This window comes from Vigna angularis, chromosome 3 (genome assembly GCF_016808095.1).
Source record: "Vigna angularis cultivar LongXiaoDou No.4 chromosome 3, ASM1680809v1, whole genome shotgun sequence".
Classification (NCBI taxonomy): domain Eukaryota; kingdom Viridiplantae; phylum Streptophyta; class Magnoliopsida; order Fabales; family Fabaceae; genus Vigna; species Vigna angularis.
The window spans coordinates 3,933,092-3,952,581 of record NC_068972.1 but is presented as its reverse complement, the minus strand read 5'-3'; the positions used below and the strand labels follow the sequence as shown (position 1 = coordinate 3,952,581).

General features: G+C 32.5%; 2 protein-coding genes and 2 non-coding genes across 4 annotated transcripts; 3 read left to right on the top strand and 1 right to left on the bottom strand.

Moving 5' to 3' along the window:
* Positions 1-1,166: 1,166 nt before the first annotated feature.
* TRNAN-GUU (transfer RNA asparagine (anticodon GUU)) lies at positions 1,167-1,240 on the top strand. The gene has a single exon. It is a non-coding gene; the product is annotated as a tRNA-Asn (tRNA).
* Positions 1,241-1,380: 140 nt separating this feature from the next.
* On the bottom strand, positions 1,381-4,595 carry LOC108325165 (probable beta-D-xylosidase 5). The gene is made up of 5 exons (XM_017558185.2): positions 3,882-4,595; positions 3,484-3,653; positions 3,167-3,264; positions 2,309-3,070; positions 1,381-2,188 (listed from the first exon to the last, which is right to left on the bottom strand). Exons 1-5 carry the CDS (start codon positions 4,563-4,565, stop codon positions 1,518-1,520), a joined length of 2,385 nt encoding a protein of 794 aa, XP_017413674.1. The 5' UTR covers positions 4,566-4,595; the 3' UTR covers positions 1,381-1,517.
* A 3,872-nt stretch (positions 4,596-8,467) lies between these two features.
* Positions 8,468-8,623, top strand: LOC128196054 (5.8S ribosomal RNA). Its single transcript, XR_008248154.1, has one exon. It is a non-coding gene; the product is annotated as a 5.8S ribosomal RNA (ribosomal RNA).
* A 4,990-nt stretch (positions 8,624-13,613) lies between these two features.
* On the top strand, positions 13,614-19,490 carry LOC108326404 (vacuolar-sorting receptor 1). Its single transcript, XM_017559898.2, has 12 exons — positions 13,614-14,229; positions 14,989-15,681; positions 15,768-15,856; positions 15,962-16,031; positions 16,100-16,183; positions 16,259-16,335; positions 16,423-16,504; positions 17,162-17,244; positions 17,350-17,416; positions 18,591-18,719; positions 18,805-18,917; positions 19,107-19,490. The coding sequence occupies exons 1-12, from the start codon at positions 13,923-13,925 to the stop codon at positions 19,203-19,205; spliced, it is 1,893 nt and encodes a 630-aa protein (XP_017415387.1). The 5' UTR covers positions 13,614-13,922; the 3' UTR covers positions 19,206-19,490.

Genomic DNA, 19,490 nt, shown 5'->3' with positions numbered 1-19,490 from the left:
ATCTATAAATTAATTGGATATTTTTAATTCGATTTCTATTGAATTCTTAATTAATTGTTTTCAGGTGTGATGGTTTTGTGCTTGATATATAATGTTATTACTATTGTAAAAAATATATATATTTTTTTATTAAAAATATGTTAAAATAAGTCATAATTTTTTATATATAATTCTTATTTCATCTTTACAATAACATTAAACTATCACTACATTTGACATACGTAACGTTAAGAGAACGGTCCAGTAAGTTTTTAATGGAAATAATAAAAATAATTTATTTCATATTTATTATAATGTTATTTTATTTTAATCGCATAATATTTAAGAAAGATGAAAAAAAATAACAATTATACTATGCAGTGAAAGAAAAAATTAAAAAAATATAAAATTTTTAAATAATCAAATGAAAAATATCAACAAAAAATTAATTAAAATACTTAACTTTATAAAAAAAACTTTAATTTTAATTAAGTTTTGTATAAATGAAGATGATTACGCTGATTTAGAGTACTTTTAAGAATTATTTTTTAACTATTTTTAAATGTTTTATTTAATTATAATACTTTTAGAATTTTATTCTGAACTTTTTAGTCTCTTATCTATCTTTTCTTCTTTAATTTTTTAACTAGATTTCAGTATTTATAAAATAGATTATTAATATTAATGTTTAAAAATAAACTTATATCACTACATATATTATGTATACTTAATTTAAAATATAATTTATATAGTCATAAATGTCGGTTTATAAAAAAATTAATTATAATATAGATTGTATACTGACTCCATCTTAACTTTTGTGTATTTTAATCTTATATTACTTTTAATCTATCCTCTTTAGTTTTATTAATCAATTAAATTTCGATATAATTATAAAACAATAAATGAGAAAATATTAATCGCAATTTAACTTATTAGTCAAAAATCTAAAATATAATTTATATATTTACAGATATTTATTTATTATAAACTTAATTATAATATAGCTTATAAATTTAAAACTGTTATTATCTGTAACCTTTAATTGTGTAAAAATAAATATAGATATTTGTCTCAGTGAACTCCACGAGGAGAGAAATGAAAAGGCTTGGCCCACCAGTATCAACATTTTAAATAATAAAAGAAAACATATGGTAAATTTTCTTGTTTTGGAACGAATATCAAAAGCTGGAATAGCTCAGTTGGTTAGAGCGTGTGGCTGTTAACCACAAGGTCGAAGGTTCAAGCCCTTCTTTTAGCGTTTTTCTTTGAAGAAATACGATACCTAAATTTATACTTAAGTTATTTTTTACCATCCACTAATTGAAAATTTTAGAAATACTTGTATACTTATATATAATATATAACTATATATTAATTTATATTTTATATATCATCTGATCCATACATAATATTCTTCCAATTTCACAAACTGTTGTCAAACTGGTCGCTTCCTGATACAACTTTATATTCTTACCACACACCATGAGTAACTTCTGCTATGGCTTCTAGTTGCTAGCAAAGCTTTCATATTCTAGTCATTCAGACTTGAACTCCTTGGCCTTCATACTCCCTGAAAATTTAACATCAATGTGGTGTCTAACCTGGGTTTCACTGGAGGAACCAATCAAAATAGTGTGTTGTCCAATCACTAACTTTCTTTTGCCATCATTATCCAAGTTACTTAGCAGTTGGCATATATCAACTTTCACTGTCACAAACTCTGTCATCCCCATCGTAACATATACTCTTTCAAATCCTATAAGCTGTTTAATTGGAGCACCAGTCACCAGGTCTGAAGTTGCTGGCTCCCAGAACACTAGCACCACATGTGATCCATTTAGGGGTCCATTGTTCTTCACACCAATCACAAGCAAAAATGTCAAGTCCTCACAATTTATGGAGGAAATGTCAACAGCTTGACCCTTGGAGACAGACTCAACTTGGGTGGCTGAGCCAGAAGAAAAGATGTTATGTGCTTCAGAAATGGATGTGCTTTGAACCATTATGGTGGAGGGAGCAGATTCAACATTCATGGAGAATGTGGAATAGCTTAATCCATGACCAAATTCATAGAGGGAAGTACCATTGTAAAACCTATAGGTTCTTCCAGGGAAATTTCTACTGATGTTGGCTCTCATGTTCATGTCTGTCATGGGCACTTGATCAACATAGGATTGTGGATACCATGTAAAAGGAGACCTTCCACCTAAAGTTGAATGCTCCGTTGTTAATGTCTAAAGATTGTACAGTATCCGATCCAGTGACAGTATTCAAAAAGTAAAATACTTAAAATGTGAATTTGATAAACATGTACAAGTAGTCTTACCTGGGTTATAGTCTCCAAATATTACTTGGGCAATAGCATCCCCTCCAGCTTGGCCAGGATACCCTACCCACAATATTCCTCCTATGTTGCTGACATTTTTAGAGAAGGAAATGTCAGTTGGACCGGCTGCCATTATCACTAAAATCACTTTTCCTTTTGTAGCCCCGGCCACATCTTTCACAAGCTTCCCTTGAAAGCCAGGTAATGTCAGGTTCTCTCTATCCAGGCCCTCTGCTTCAATAGATTGGTCTAATCCCACCACCAACACCACTGCATCAGCCGAAATTGCTGCCTTAACTGCTGCTGCAATGAGGCTCTGATTACCACATTTTACATCGCTACAACCAGGTGCATACTTTACTGAAGAAATGTACTTTCGTAGTCCTTGTAAAGGACTGGTGTAGCGGCAAGGAATGCCAGCATAGTTGCTGATCATAACTTCTGTTGCATTGGCATTTGGTCCGATCACAACCAATTTTTTAATGATAGTTTGGGATAAGGGAAGAGCTCCATTGTTTTCCAGCAAAACTATTCCTTGCTTTGCAGCATCTACAGACAGTTGCTGGTTGTCTTTAGTGCACACATCAGATGGCCCAAGGTTTGCAAATGGAAGTGACTTGGGGTCATCAAATAAGCCCAATCTCATCAGGACTATGTAGTTGTACACCAAGGCTTGGTCTACTGTTGCTACGTCTACTTTTTTCAAGTTTACTGCATTTGCAGTGTATTTTTTCAGAAAATCGCCACAGTTCATGTTTAAACCTACGTGATAAGATACCATTTAGTTATCCAAAATTTCCACTATTAGTTTTTCCTCCTTATCAGAAAATCTGCAGCTGTAAGTAACCATAGTTCTACCTGCTTTAAGTGCAAGAGCCACTGCATCTTCAGGAGTCGCAGTGTAATGAATTGCATCATAATAGACTTCCACCGAATCACAATCCGAAACAATATATCTGTGAGGAAAGTAGAAGAGGTCAGGGAGCTTCACTTGGTTTGGATACTTGGATTAAAAGTTCAATGAAATGACGACCTTAAATTGTGTTATATTAATATATAGTTCTTCGTGGCCAGCAAAAAGAAGAAATTGTTAAATAATTTTGAAGTTAGCCAGAGACTTGTTATGTATAGAATATAAATCTAAACAAATGAGTTGTTGTGTATTGAAGACAAACCCATCTAGACCCCACTGGCCTCTTATTATTCCTTTGAGAAGATCTGGATCAGCACATGTAGGAACACCATTCACCCTATTATAAGAACACATAACACTGCTAACATGCCCCTCCTCCACACATTTCTTGAATGGAGGCTGATACGTGTCCTCCAAGTCTTGCTTTGTCACCTGCAGCAGGAGCAATTATAGCAAATCATCCCCCAAGTTATCATGCATAAAAAATCAGACATCTTCATTAAATCCTACACCACTTATGCATACTTCTCAAACAACTTCGTCATGACATGCATTTATTAAGAAAATGTTTGATAGTATCAGACCCCCATGTGTCCATAATCCTAACCAATTTCTACGTAAAATGTTGTCAAATTTAATTTATGAGAAGACATTATGTACCTTTGCATCAAAATGAAAGCGATCAATGCCTTTCCAATTGTCAATGTCATAGGCAGTATAATGCTTACAACAACTTGAAACCTTAAGCCTATCAGCTTTAGCACTTGCCTCGTCCTCCACTTCTTGTAAGCCACGAACATAGTTGACAGCATATCTAGACACCAGCAAGGGGTCTTCCCCTGGAGTTTCTTGGCCACGTCCCCACCTAGGGTCGCGGAACACATTCACGTTAGGACTCCAAAATGTCAACCCAGCCAAGTCCACATTGTACATGGCTCTAGCTTCTGTTGAAACAACCTGCCCCATCTTGTTCCACAGACTTTCATTAAAGCTTGCAGCTGACAGTATCACTGCTGGGAAGCTAGTGGCACCTGGCACCGTTTTGTTAAAACGTGTCCCTGGCCCTAAGTTTGAGACACCATGAAGTGCCTCTGACCACCATTCATAAGCAGGCACACCCAGCCGGGAAATGCCCGCAGAAGGGTCCACTAGTTGCTGTGCCTTTTCTTCCAGTGTTAGGCGTGACACCAAGTCTTTCGCCCTGTCCTCATAAGATAGAGAAGTGTCACAAAATGAAAAGTTGCTTTTCGTAGCAGAGCCTGTGTCACATGCATGTTTTTGGCAAGAAGTTGGAAGAATCAGAAATGAAAGGAAAATGGATAAGAACCAAACTTGTTTTTTCATGATGTTTTTAGCCAGAACTTTATGCAGTTGTGTATGCTATGTTGGAGTTGGAGAGTTGTAACCCTTCTGCTTGGTTTTATACACAAAAAAGGTTAGGCCTGAGATTATGTGCATCTGTTTTTTCCTTTTCATGCTAAAAGTTGCTTGCTTGTGGATTGAGATACATGGTAGAATGCGGATTGTTTAGCTAGTGTTGTGGCTGTAATGTGTGATGATACTAAGATGCTTAAACGAAATAAAAGTGTCTCTTGTCGTGGCATCATTAGTCACTGGTGTTCTTACATGGTCCAACATTTTCCCTATAGTGCCAACAATAATTTTGGGCTAAGAATGTTTTATTGGCCCTACAAATGGATTTGTCATTGAAATTATGAACATGATCCTTTGCAAAGAATGTGATTGGACAGTTGATACACGTTTCTAAATAAGAATAGCTAAAGAAACTAGCTAGTGTCAATGTTACCAGATATCAATGATCAATATATTTCTTGGGAAATAAGCTACTAGTACATATGAATGAGATTAAGGATAGGTAAAGAGAAAGAGCTACTCATGTCATACCTTAGGGTGTCTTTGAAGACACAACACATCAAAAGTCCAATCTTTTTATTTAGATATAATTGAACCTTAAATTATCATATTTGTTTAAGATAAAATCAGTTTGATTAATTAAATTGTAAGAAATAAACATTTAAAAATTAAAAAATGAGTTAAAATCATGAATTATTTAAAATGTGACCACGAAAATCATAAAAATAAAATAATAGATCAAGAATTAAAAGTTCGACCTGGCCAACAAATTTGAAAAATCAATGAATCTTGTTAATAAAAAAAATTAAAAAAAAATAGATTAGAAATTGCAAGAGAGCAAAATTGAAGTCTATTTTCCTTTACTTTTAATATATCTAAATAATGGGTGTTTTAGTTAAACATCACTCATTTCATTCTTTACAATCTAAACAGTTTTTCCACAACTTAGTAACTTAATTTATTTTACTAAATAAACTCCACAGGTGAGCACATATATTCTTATGTTTCTTCAATATTAATTACTAATAACTTTTGTTGTTATTATTATTATTTGATAAAAAATATATCTCAAATTAAAAAAAAAATGGCACTCGTGAAAAGTTCTTAATTGGATAAGTTAAAATAATGGATCTTACAAGGCACGAGTAAAAGGAAAATAAGAACTTTCTAAGAAACATGAACAAAAATATCATATCCCTTTTAGCATCACATCTCGGAAAACCTTATAAAAGTTATAAAATATATTTAGACATGCTTTAATTTTTATAAATAACATTAAAATAATAACACAATAACAAAAAATTGTCGTATAAAGTCATAATCATATCATTAAGGTTACTTAACAATTGAGTAAAAATAAGTTAACTTAACAATTATCATGTTTTCTTTACGGATACTTAACAATTGTTCTAAAACAAATACAATATTAGTTACAAAAAAAGTCTCATGTTAAATAAAACAAAAGATGAATATGAGTTACAAATATGTAAGGATTTGACTCAAAGCAGACAATATCTTAATAGTGTAGAGATCTATACGTGTATGTTAAACCTCCCTAGATACAAGTAGTTGGTATCATTACCCTCAAATTAGTTTATACTAAATTATTCATTTTCTATTACTTAGTTATAATTCCTTATCCATCTTAAGTTCTTCAATTCAGAAAAGAAAAAAACCATTTTTTTTCTAAGTTTAGTTAAATAAAAAAAATATGACAATTAATCTTTAATTATAATCTGGTTTTTATTTTTATGAATAAATAAAAATTTGTTATCACGTGGTAAAATATCATAAGTGAGGGTATTGAAATGTCAGTTCCCAAAGTTTTGTCTATATTGTTACAGTATCAATGACTGAAATTAAAACATTGCGTTTTGTAAAACTAAAAGAAAATTCAAAAATATAATATTTTGTAGAAGTTTTAATTAATAATAGAAAGTGTCTCTGAAAGAAATTTTGTTCTCCTCTAGCTCTCTTAGAGAACAAACAAGAAAGGAAAGAAATAACTTGAAGTTTCAATGTATTTTTCTTATTAATAAAAAAATACACCAGTAAAGCATTTATTAATATTTCTTTTGAACATATATTTTTTAATTGACTTTCTTGGAAAATTATATAAATTCGAAAATTTCGTTTCTTATTAATAATTACTGTAAGTGTATAGCTTTTAATCAATTAAACTAAACATAAGAGGGATGATGAGAAAATATGTATTCTGGAAATAAATTTAAGTGATTTGATTGAATAAGTAAGATGGAATAAACTGAATAATTATAACTGTGGGTTAGAATTTTGTTAAGAACTATATTTTAAGTTATATATACTGTGAATAAGATTTGACATTAATAAATAAGTTTGATAGATCATCTCCTTAGAATAAACTTTATATTATATTAAAAAAGTGGATTTTAAAGTGATATTTTTAACCAATTTTAGGAATATTTAATATAACTTGAATTTATTTTTTAATATCTATAAATTTGCATTTATATTTTAAATTTTAAATTTTATTTTTAATATGATATTATGTTAAAATTTAATAGTAAATAATATAAAATAATAGTTTAATATAATAATCATTATTTATGTTATACATGACTCATTATATTTATGTCATTAATTTAAAATAAAAATATTTTTTCATTAAAAACTAATTTAATATAAATGTAAAATTCAAAATACTTGACTGAATTAATTCACAGCTTAAACCGCCTAATTTAATTAATTTGATAAATTAAATAATTAAATATAAATTTTAAAATATTAAATTTGGATTATATTTGATAAATTATATGTTACTCCTTGTTATTAAACTAACTTGAAACACGGACCAAGGAGTTTGACATGTGTGCAAGTTAACGGGTGAGTAAACTCGTAAGACCTAAGGAAGTTGATTGGTGGGATCCCCTTGTGGGTTGCACCGCCGACCGATCCTGATCTTCTGTGAAGGGTTCGAGTGAGAGCATACCTGTCGGGATCCAAAAGATGGTTAACTATGCTTGAGCGGGATGAAGCCAGAGGAAACTCTGGTGGAGGCCCGCAGCGATACTGACGTGCAAATCATTCATTTGACTTGAGTATAGGGGCGAAAGACTAATCGAACTGTCTAGTAGCTAGTTCCCTCCGAAGTTTCCTTCAGGATAGCTAGAGCCCGCAGGCGAGTTCTATCGGGTAAAGCTAATGATTAGAGGTAGGACGGTGCGACTGCTCTGTTGAGCCGTGCAACGAAATCGAGAGCTTCAAGTGGGCCCTTTCTGGTAAGCAGAACTGGCGATGCGGGATGAACCGAAAGAGGCAATAACAGGTTTGTGATGCCCTTAGGTGTTCTGGGCCGCACGTGCGCTATATTGATGTATTCAACGAGTCTATAGCCTTAGCCAACAAGCCTGGGTAATCTTTGAAATTTCATCGTGATGGTGATAGATCATTGCAATTGTTGGTCTTCAACGAGAAATTCCTAGTAAGCATGAGTCATAAGCTCGCGTTGACTACGTCCCTGCTCTTTGTACACATTGCTCGTCGCTCCTACCGATTGAATGATCCGGTGAAGTGTTCAGATTGCGGTGACGTGGGCGGTTCACTGCCCGTGACGTGGTGAGAAGTCCACTGAACCTTATCATTTAGAGGAAGGAGAAGTTGTAACAAGGTTTCCGTAGGTGAACTTGCGGAAGGACCATTGCCGATGCCTAAATCATCCGACCAGCGAATGCGTCCAAACACTCGAAGCGTCGGGAAAGGGGTGGTCGCAACAAACATCACCTCTCCAGGCAAAATCCAAACCCCGGCACCATACGTGCCAAGGATCCGAAACACATTTTTGGTCGACACCGAAGGACAGCGTCCAACGGAATCGTCATGAAACAAATCGAAACGACTCTTGACAACAGATATCTCGGCTCTTGCATCGATGAAGAACGTAGCGAAATGTGATACTTTGTGTGAATTGCAGAATCCTGTGAACCATCGAGTCTTTGATCGCAAGTTGCACTTGAAGCCACTAGGTCGAGGGCACGCCTGCCTGGGTGTCACACACGTCGTCATCCCATGCAAACATGCATCGGGGCGAAAGCTGGCCTCGCACGAGACACCCATCGTGGTTGGTCGAAAACCAAGGTAACGTCGGGGTCCCCCCGCGAGAAACGGTGGATGAGCAAACGCTCAAGACCAATCGCGAAGACTTGGAAATCCAATCGATCGGCCCTACTGCATTCTTGGCAAAAAGCAAAGACGCTTTTGATGAGACCTCAGGTCAGACGGGCTACCCGCTGAGTTTAAGCATATCAATAAGCGAAGGAAAAGAAACTAACAAGGATTCTCTTAGTAACGGCGAGCGAACCGAGAACAACCCACCATGAAAATTGGTCGCCCCTGACATTCGAATTGTAGTCTAGAGAAGCGTCCTCAGTGGCGAACTGGGCCCAAGTCCCCTGGAAGGGAGCGCCAGAGAGGGTGAGAACCCCGTTGTGCCCGGACCCTATCGTATCACGAGGCGTTGTGAGTCGGGTTGTTTGGGAATGCAACCCCAATAAAACGATAAATTCCGTCCAAGACTAAATACTAGAGAGAGACCAATAATGAACGAGTACCGCGAGGAAAAGATAAAAAAAACTTTAAAAATAGAGTTTATATATATATATATATTTCTAAAAGTAAAAAAAATGTTTATATATATTTCTAAAAGTAAAAAAATGTTTAAATTTAGTCGTATATTAAATTTGATTTATTGAAGTTAATATATCACAATTAGTAATTATATGTTATTTTTTGGACTAGAGGGAAACTCTTTTTGTTTACTTTATCACTACTCATAACATCATTATTTATTATATTCAATTTAATCCTTTAACTTAACTATTCATTATCATTTTGGAAATAATTTTAAGTTTTTAATTAAACTTTAAATTATATATAAGATGTTTGACTAATATACCATCATCATCTTTTTCCATCATTTTAATTTATTATTTTTCACATTTCCTCTCATACACTTGGTAGTTCATTTTCACTTTCATCTCTCTCCATCGTGTGCATATCAAGTTCATCACTTAACATTTAAACACACATAAAGTTAAATATAAACTATGAGAACATTCATAATACAAAAAAGAAACTATAAAGTATTATTAAAATAAATAAAAATTGAAATAGAAAACTCATATAGATGTGAGAAGAGTATAGTTAGAAAGATAATACCTATTTTAGAAAAAAAAAGACAGAAAAAAAAAAGAAAAACACATACAAATGATTTATATATTATCGCAAAATATTAAAAAGAAAAGGAAAAGTGTACATTTTTCTGTCTTTATTGTTCCAACAAATATTCAACAGGTTCTATTTTGCAGAATAAAAAGTAATCTCTTTTAACATGCATTTGCATGCAGTAATAATTATTTTTCGTATATATTTATCTTTTAGAAATGCTGCAATCTTGAACAAAATAGTAAAAAATAAAAAGATTGTCGCCGATTAAAAAAATTATAAAAAAAGGTTGATTACTAATTTATTAGTCCACGGACTCAATATATATATATATATATATATATATATATTTTACTTTTTTTTTCTAATCTGATATACAATTTAAAAAATATGAACAATCATTTACATATATTTAAAGGAGGGAAAAATAGAGCGAGAAAGAGAAAGACAGAAGTTTTAAGTGTCATAAGTGAGAAAAATAAAAGAAGTGACATAGAAGAATAAGCAAAGAGTAATTATTAGTTGATTTTGTACAAATATATGTAGAGAAACTACCTTAAAAAAATGTTTTATTCCTTATCTTATAGATTGAAGTTTCCTTTATTATTTATTTAAATATCCATTGAAGTTTGGTATATGTGGAAAGATTTTTTTTTTTTTAATATTTGGAAATTTTGAAAAACTTGTGGTATACCTATTAATTATTATTAATAGAAGATTTTATTGGACTAGGTCCCATTAACTTTTATTCCCTAACGAGGTTTTCTCACATTAGAAGTATGTCTGCTTGTTGATTTCTCCTTCCTTTATCTTTTAGCATATTATTATTTTGCATATTGTTTATACAATGAATACTTGATTTTGGTTTTGCTTCCTTGTTATTTAATATTTTTATTATCTTTCCAATAACTGTTAATATAACTTTAGGACTTTTGGTTTTTGTTATGAAAGTAAGAGATAGTGATGGTGTAAGAATAATAATTAAATTGGATTCTACAATTATTTAATATGGAAATCTTGCATGAAAAATTGTTATTTTGCAAATATTTGTATGATATTGAAGAAGTAAGTGTTAAACTAGTAGATAAATTTCGTGGAGATTGAAAAAAGATAAATAGAAAGATTATTGACTTTATCATGCAATGGATATATCAATCTATTTATCATGTATCATGTGAGACTCTTACTTACAACTAATGGAAGAGATTAAGTGAGTTGTTTGAGTTTAAAAATTCATTGAACGAGACATTCCTTAGTAGGAGCCTAGTAAACTTGAAATACAATGATAGTTCCTCAATGACAGAACACTTGAGTACTTTTTAAAATATGATGAATTAGTTGACTGCAATAAAGATTGTATTAGATGACAAATTACTAGCATTGTTGTTGCTTAACTCATTACTAGATAGCTTTAAGACATTGATGATATTTCTAAGTAGTTCTGTTTCGCATTGGAAATTGACTTTTGACATAGTCAAAGATAATCTCTTAAATGAAGAAATTAGAATAAATGATAAGAGTAAGGTCTTAATGATTATAGCATATCTACAAAGAAATCAAGGCCAATATATATATATATATATATATATATATATATATATATATATATATATATAAATGTTTTTAAAAAAATGTTTAAATTTAGTTATATATTAAATTTGATTTATTGAAGTTAATATATGACAATTAGTAAACCCATCTTCATTATTTGGACCAGAGGTAAAACTCTTTTTTTTCTTTTACTTTATCATTACTCAATACAACATCATTTATTACATTCGATATTTCAACTTAACTATTCGTTATCATTTTGGAAGTAATTTCAAGTTTTTAATTAAACTTTAAATTATATATAAAATGTTTGACAAATATATCATCATCTTTTTCCATCACTTTAATTTATTATTTTTCATATTTCCTTTTTTCACTTTCATCTATCTCCATTATTGCATATCAAGTTCATCACTTAACATTTAAACACACATAAAGTTAAATATAAACTATGAGAACATTCATACATAAAAAAGAAGAAGCTATAAAGTATTATTAAAATAAATAAAAATTGAAATGTTAAAAAGTATTAATATAATTTATTGGTATTTGGAGTACATTATTATAGAGAACAAAAACATTTTTTTTTCGTAGAGATTTGAGATACGGGGTAACTTTCCTGTACACGATACGTTTTCTTTCTCATTGGACGATATATAAGGTATACGTAGATAAGATTAGAAGTATAATAAATGTTTTTAGTCTGTTTTGAAACATAAATTAAGATAATTCATACAATAATTTGTCGAATATTAATATTTTTAAGCTTAAATTCTTACTTGATTCTTACGTTAAGTTGTCATTTTCAGATTTCAGTCCTATCCGTTAAGTTGGTAGGAACGATATTAAATGTTAATTGATGTGACAATTTATTTATCTAACGTGGCAAAATCATTTATTTTAACAAATACATATATGAAAATGTGCTTTCATTAGAAAAGAAAATATATCCGTCCTTGCCACGTCAGCTCTAATTATAATTTGATTAGGTTAGGTTTTTTTTTATTAAATATTTTTTTAAATCCTAATTAAAAATGTAATTAGTTTTTTCCTAATTAGTTTCTCCCAACAGGGAAGCTTTATTCCCTTTCCTTATATGTGGCAAAGACTTCTTTCCTCTTCTCCTTCGTGGTTCTGGTTGAGGGGTTTTGCAGATAAGGAGCCAACACCTTTCTCGTGGTGCGGTGTTTGTTGTAGTGGGGGCGCCTTTGTGAGGTTTCGACCTCAGAAATCTTCGCTGTGCGAGAAACCCTGTTGATGACATCATTGTGGAGGGAAATAACGGACCTAGGGTTTCGTGGTCTGGCGGTCTTCGTTCATCAGCGTTCTCGCAGCCATTGGGGTGGTGCATTGCACTAGGTAATGATTTATGTTTGTGCTTTGCAAGTGGATGACACCGTTTTGGTGGTTCGCAGGTTGAGGGATTTGACTTATGTTCTTCTTTGTGGGTTTGCCAATTGGGAGTGGTCCTAAGTTTGCGTTTGGGATCTCGTGGAGGTCGTTGATCGTTCCGGCTGGTAGCGAATGATGATGTCGAAGTCTGTGAGCGCCACCGGAATCTGCTCTTCTATTTTGTCTATATTTTCTTTTTATTGGAGATATTCATCAGAGTGTAAAAAAGATTAGAATGAATTATGTAGATTTAAAATTTTATATATTAGTGTTAATAAAGATTATATTTTTTATTTTAAATATGATTTTAGCTTTTATTTTAATTTATTAAATGATATTTAAATACTAAAATAATGCAAAAGAGGAATAAAAATCTTACATTTATAAAATTATTAATATAAGAGAGAGAAAGTTGAGCCCTAATATATTGATCTTGAAGGAGCTCACGGGTGCCCTAATATTTTCTAAAAAAATTGTTTTTGCTACGATGGATAATAATGTGGTTTTTACCAACTTATTGACGTGACTTTATTCAAACAATTTTGATAACACAAAAATTCAATATATATATTTTTAAAATCGAATACTAATCTGCAATTTAACACATAAACTAAGTAAGAATTTTAAGTCATATTTTTATTATCATTATTATATGCAGTGGATGATATATGTAAAAAGTAATTAAAAGAAAAAAGAAAATCATTGTATAAAGTGTTTCTTGTTTCAAATACCTAACTTTCAAAATGTTTACCTCACGTCACACACACAATGTAATATATATATATATATATATATATATATATATATATATATATATATATATATATATATATATCAAAAAATGAAAAATATTTAAGATTGTAAATGCTTAATGGTTAAGACTTACAGTCAAGAAACAAAGAAGGTTAGCAATTTTGTTGTCTCCCCGAATTCAGATATCTAACAGTGAAAGATCTTTGCGTTTCCAAGTCCTCGCATACTTATATATACGCAACTCAAGTACTAAATCCAGTTTTGTTTTGTTAAACAACAACAAAAAACCCCACTTTCCTTTTTTTTATAGGAAACTGAGAGAAAGCAAAGGTTCAATTCTTACCCTTCTTTCTCCCTTGAAGAGATCTCTGAAGCTCACCCATTTTGGAATTCTTAAAACCCAGTGCTAATCACTATCTGGGTGTTATCAAAATGAAGCTTCGGAGATCTTCGTTCTGCGTCTGTCTAGGGTTTCTGGTGCTGTTCCTTTCGGCGCCGTCAATGGCGAAATTCGTGGTGGAGAAGAACAGTTTGACGGTGACGTCACCGGACAACATCAAGGGAACGCACGATAGCGCGATTGGGAACTTTGGGATACCTCAATACGGAGGCAGCATGGCTGGGAACGTGGTGTATCCTAAGGACAATAAAAAGGGTTGCAAGGAGTTTGATGAGTCTGGGATTTCCTTCAAATCTAAACCCGGTGCTCTTCCCACTATCGTTTTGCTCGATCGAGGAAGTAAGATTCTCTTATTACCAGTATTTTGACGTCTGATTTCGAAGGTTTCAACATCTGTTGGTATTGATTTTGGGGGGTGTAATTTTGTATGTGGTTTTGAGGCTTTTTAGCTCGTTTTTGCGTTGTTTGAGAAGGGTTTTTGTCTCTCGGTTTAATGTATTGCTTGCTAGGAGCCAAAGTTGGTTTCTTTTGTTCGTTTAGGTACGTTACCTTGCTATTTGGTTCATGGGGTGTTGCTATTGCTTTTTTCATGTATATATGGAGAGAATAATTATTTTCCCCATTGGGTTGATAGATAATGACGGGTCTTAGGTTTTATTTCTACTTGTTTGGATTCACGTTTGATTCCACAAAATCGCGTTAAAATAGCATCTCAGGTGATTATTCTTAATCTTTTGGTCGATTCGTTCTAGTTGACTTGATCCTTTAAAATGATTTTAAGTAAATATATTCAAGCGATCATTCTACATTTAGGAGTTGATTCCAAAGTTTTACTTTTTTTAGTTGAAACAACTATTAATTAGCATTGTCTTTTAGAATAAAGACAGAGAAACATAAAGCTTTTCACAGCAAAAATCAATTTTGACTGAAGTTAATTTCATTCAAAATTAATTTTGGAAACACTTATCCAATCACACATAAAGATCTATTAGTTCAAATTTGTGGTTTGCTTTTGCAAAACTAGCATGCTGTAAGTTTGACCAAGTCTTGATATGTTGCTTGGTTTTATTCTAAGTGTTTTTATCTGTTCTTTTGCAGATTGTTTCTTTGCTTTGAAGGTCTGGAATGCACAAAAGGCCGGAGCTTCTGCTGTTCTTGTTGCAGATGACATTGAGGAAAAGTTGATCACCATGGACACTCCTGAAGAAGATGGGTCTTCTGCAAAATATATAGAGAACATAACAATACCATCTGCCCTCATTGAAAAAAGTTTTGGTGGAAAGTTAAAGGATGCCATAAGTAATGGGGATATGGTCAATGTAAATCTGGATTGGAGAGAGGCTGTCCCCCACCCAGATGATCGTGTGGAGTATGAACTGTGGACCAACAGCAATGATGAGTGTGGAGTTAAATGTGACATGTTGATGGAATTTGTGAAAGATTTTAAGGGTGCGGCACAGATATTAGAGAAAGGTGGTTATTCTCAATTTACGCCCCATTATATAACTTGGTACTGTCCTCAGGCATTCACATTAAGCAAACAGTGCAAGTCCCAGTGCATAAATCATGGGAGATATTGTGCTCCAGATCCTGAGCAGGATTTCAGTACTGGATATGACGGAAAGGATGTGGTTATTGAAAATTTAAGGCAGCTATGTGTTTTCAAGGTGGCTAATGAAACCAAAAAGCCTTGGGTGTGGTGGGATTATGTCACTGATTTTCAAATTAGATGCCCAATGAAGGAGAAAAAATACAACAAGAAGTGTGCAGATGCTGTCATTGAATCACTTGGTAAGTGTATCATTGTTGTTTATTATGCTATCCATTGGTGGTTTGTTGATATAGATTTCTAAAAGATGATTATTCAATATTTGCAGGCCTTGATCTTAAAAAGATTGAAAGGTGCATGGGAGATCCAAATAGTGATTCTGAAAATCCTGTTTTGAAAGAAGAGCAAGATGCCCAGGTTCTCCTTTATAACATTAATTGTTTTTTTTTTCAGTTCATTTTATTGTTTAATTGCTTGGATCACATTGTCATACATAAATTCTTAACAAGTCAGTGTTTGTAGGTTGGGAAGGGATCACGAGGTGACGTTACCATATTGCCTACCCTAGTTGTCAACAATAGACAGTATCGAGGTTTGTACTATATGCTTCTCGGATTGATATTGGTCTGGATTTCCTTTTCTAATGTATTTTTTTTCCAGGGAAATTGGAGAAAGGTGCTGTTATGAAAGCTATTTGTGCTGGTTTCGAAGAAACTACTGAACCTGCTATTTGTTTGAGCAGTGGTAAATGTTGTCTTTCATTCGGTTCTGAAGAAACAAGCTATTTTGTTTTCTAAGTAGAAAACTTTTTATTGGCAGATGTGGAGACAAATGAGTGCTTGGAGAATAATGGTGGTTGTTGGCAGGATAAATCAGCTAATATCACCGCATGCAAGGTATTTGTACTTAAATGAGAATGACTGTCTAACGATCCTGGCTTCAGTTTTCTGTATTCCTGATTATATATGTGAATATTTTCTCAGGATACGTTCCGTGGGAGAGTATGTGAGTGCCCCTTGGTGGATGGTGTGCAGTTCAAAGGAGATGGTTATACAACATGTGCAGGTTAGAATTCAAACTTATCTATCTTCGCAAGAAAATAGATAAGGATAAGAAAAGGATTAAAACGATGTGTATTTAACATTATGAACACTTATCCATGATCAGACGTACTCATTTTTTTTCAATTTACAAATGTGCTAAGCTTAATGAATTAGAGTGGTTCCTGGGTTTGATATTTACTTATTGTTCTCATTTACGTGCATTGACTGAGTGTGATGATTCTTTAGTTTAGAAAATTTGTATTTTCATAAATCTAAATTATTTATAGAACCTTGTTGTTTTAATGAATCTGTATTTTTATAAAGGTAAATTATTAAATAATGATAGTAATAATAACCATTTAATAAAGGATAGCAAAGTATATAAGAAGTTATAATAATAGTAAAACAATTAGAATAGTGGGCATCCCTCATTCAGCTATCCCGCATTAGCAGTTTTGGGGTTGGCAACTACATGCTGCTATCCAAGATCGACTCCTTAGCATTTAGGGATACTGTTGGAAGCTTTTATCTTTAAATTATAGTGGCCTAGTATACAATTCAATAAAATTCTAGGAACCTATGATATGTATGTGTTATATACTCAGTTACTATAGAATAATAAACCTTTTCATTAAATGTATTCAGAGTTTTATTGAACTAGTTTCTTCTGGGTTTGCAGCTAGTGGACCTGGGCGGTGCAAGATAAACAACGGAGGTTGTTGGCATGAAGCTCGGAATGGGCATGCATATTCTGCCTGTTTGGTTAGTAGTTACTAATTTTTTTAAATGTCAACTTCACTGGGCAAGGTTTATAAATCCACAACGGAAACTGAATTATGGCATATATCATCATTGCCTTATGGACAGGATGATGGAGGGGTAAAATGCAAGTGTCCTGCAGGCTTTAAAGGTGACGGTGTCAAAAATTGTGAAGGTGAGATATATTGATAATTTTTTCTTTTTTTATTGTTTTTTCCTCGGATTGAGCTCTTGCAGTATAACCTAGATCCTGTTTAGTGGTTATTCTCATTATTTTTCAAACAACGGTACTGGAAATAGTCACAGTATCTGTGGCTTAGTGTATATGTATGTGATTATACTTTTCAAACCTGGTTTGAGACCCGATTGTTTTTGAGATAAAATTCTGTTTAAACACAAATCAACTGAATTTTGGCAACATGTTGGATTGACGATGAAATTCAGTTTACATGTATTACAAAAGCCATTTTGTATTACAGTGAAAGTAGTGAGTTTTTTCTTAAAATGTAGTGACTTGCATGTTTCAATCTTTGCCATTTATGGTATGATCTTATGGTTAAGATTTGTTCCTAATCTAACATAAAATGTAAGTTCCTACCATTTTAACTTAACAAGCAGATTAGCTACGCACACATACATAAACTCCCTACAAAAACATTTTGTATTAAATCAGTTGAGACCTAATGAAAAAAGTAAAGTGTAAAAGTAGGAAAGATGTATAGCTGTCTCAGTGAGGGTCTAATTGGACGAGTTTTTTGCATAAGTACTTAGGAAAAAGAAAAAAATAAAGTTGACTCCATTAGTTGAAAGCTCGCTCTTGTAGAATCTTTCCCATATAGTTTCTCAACATTTTTATTTTTAACTTGTGTATGGACTAATTTTATCTTATGACGAAGTCAATTTTATTTTATTTTTCTATTTTTTCTTTTGTAGATGCTCGATTAAATAGACCCTAAGTGAAACTGGATTTTATGTAAATTATACTCCCCGTCTCAAATTTTAGAAAAAAAAATAATTCACACTAGTTTATAAAGTAACATGTAATTGTACTAATCTCATTTAAAAAGAGTCATTGAAAAAAAATCCCCACTAAATGAAGGGAATTTTAGGAATAAATAGTTAGGTGAAATTAGTTGAAATTTGTTTATATTTGAGACGTACATCCAAAACATTTTTTTTGCTTATATTTGAGAGAAGAGAGATTACTTTGATAAGCCATATTTTAACTTGATCTCACCGTTAAGTGGTTGTGTACTACTATTAATCCACCACCTGGTCGTTGTTAATTATCTTTGACAGTTTCATCAAACCTGAACATTATCTGAACTCTTTTCTTTTTATCCTTGCAGACATTGATGAATGCAGAGAGAAGAAAGGTTGTCAGTGCCCTGAATGTAGCTGCAAGAATACTTGGGGCAGCTATGAGTGCACTTGCAGTGGAGATCTTTTGTATATAAGGGACCACGATACTTGCATAAGTGAGTGAAACACACTTGATGTTCTTCTACTTTCACAACATTTGAATTGATCGGTTTTATTTATTTCCAACTGGGTATTTTGCAGGTAAAACTGCCCGTCAGGAGGGAAGATCAGCTTGGACTGCTTTTTGGGTTATTTTAGTTGGCTTAGTTATGGCTGCTGCTGGGGCATACCTCCTGTACAAATATAGAATAAGGGTAAGCGTAGTCACATTCTCTCAGTTTACTGATGCTATTACCTTCCTTTTCTATTCAATTCTTATTTTATACAGCTTAATGGCATTTATTTAATGAGATCCACCAATTCCTTATCAGCTGAGACCTATTATTAGAAACTGTAGTACGAGAACATGTCATTTGACATTTACTCTGTTGGTGTTTTTGCAGTCTTATATGGATTCCGAGATCAGAGCCATCATGGCACAGTATATGCCCTTGGACAGCCAATCAGAGGTTGTAAATCATGCCAACGATGAAAGAGCGTGAGAGGATTGGATATTTATGTGTGAAGTGTACCTTTTTGAGTTCAGATTTCTGAGCACATGAATTTCATAGACTGTATCATATGGACAATAAAAGGGTTCAGAATTAGATAGTTGTCCTACGTTTTTACTGGGAATGTAGCAAGTTGTATACTTAATTTAGGGCATACTTTTTTAAGTTATTTTATTTCCACTAGATTTTAGGATTTCTGTTTATGCCACTTCTTATTCTACACTTGTGATTGTAACCTATTGTGCTTTTTTATTGCAGCATTAACAACATTGTTCA

Excerpts from the sequence above, each read along its gene's own strand:
- LOC108325165 (XM_017558185.2), bottom strand. The coding sequence starts at position 4,565 with ATGAAAAAACAAGTTTGGTTCTTATCCATTTTCCTTTCATTTCTGATT. Across the intron at positions 3,654-3,881 it reads GCTTTCATTTTGATGCAAAG|GTGACAAAGCAAGACTTGGA; the intron begins GTACATAATGTC and ends CTCCTGCTGCAG. Across the intron at positions 3,265-3,483 it reads GGCCAGTGGGGTCTAGATGG|ATATATTGTTTCGGATTGTG; the intron begins GTTTGTCTTCAA and ends CTTTCCTCACAG.
- LOC108326404 (XM_017559898.2), top strand. The coding sequence starts at position 13,923 with ATGAAGCTTCGGAGATCTTCGTTCTGCGTCTGTCTAGGGTTTCTGGTG. Across the intron at positions 15,857-15,961 it reads AAGAAGAGCAAGATGCCCAG|GTTGGGAAGGGATCACGAGG; the intron begins GTTCTCCTTTAT and ends CAGTGTTTGTAG. Across the intron at positions 16,505-17,161 it reads TGGTTATACAACATGTGCAG|CTAGTGGACCTGGGCGGTGC; the intron begins GTTAGAATTCAA and ends CTGGGTTTGCAG.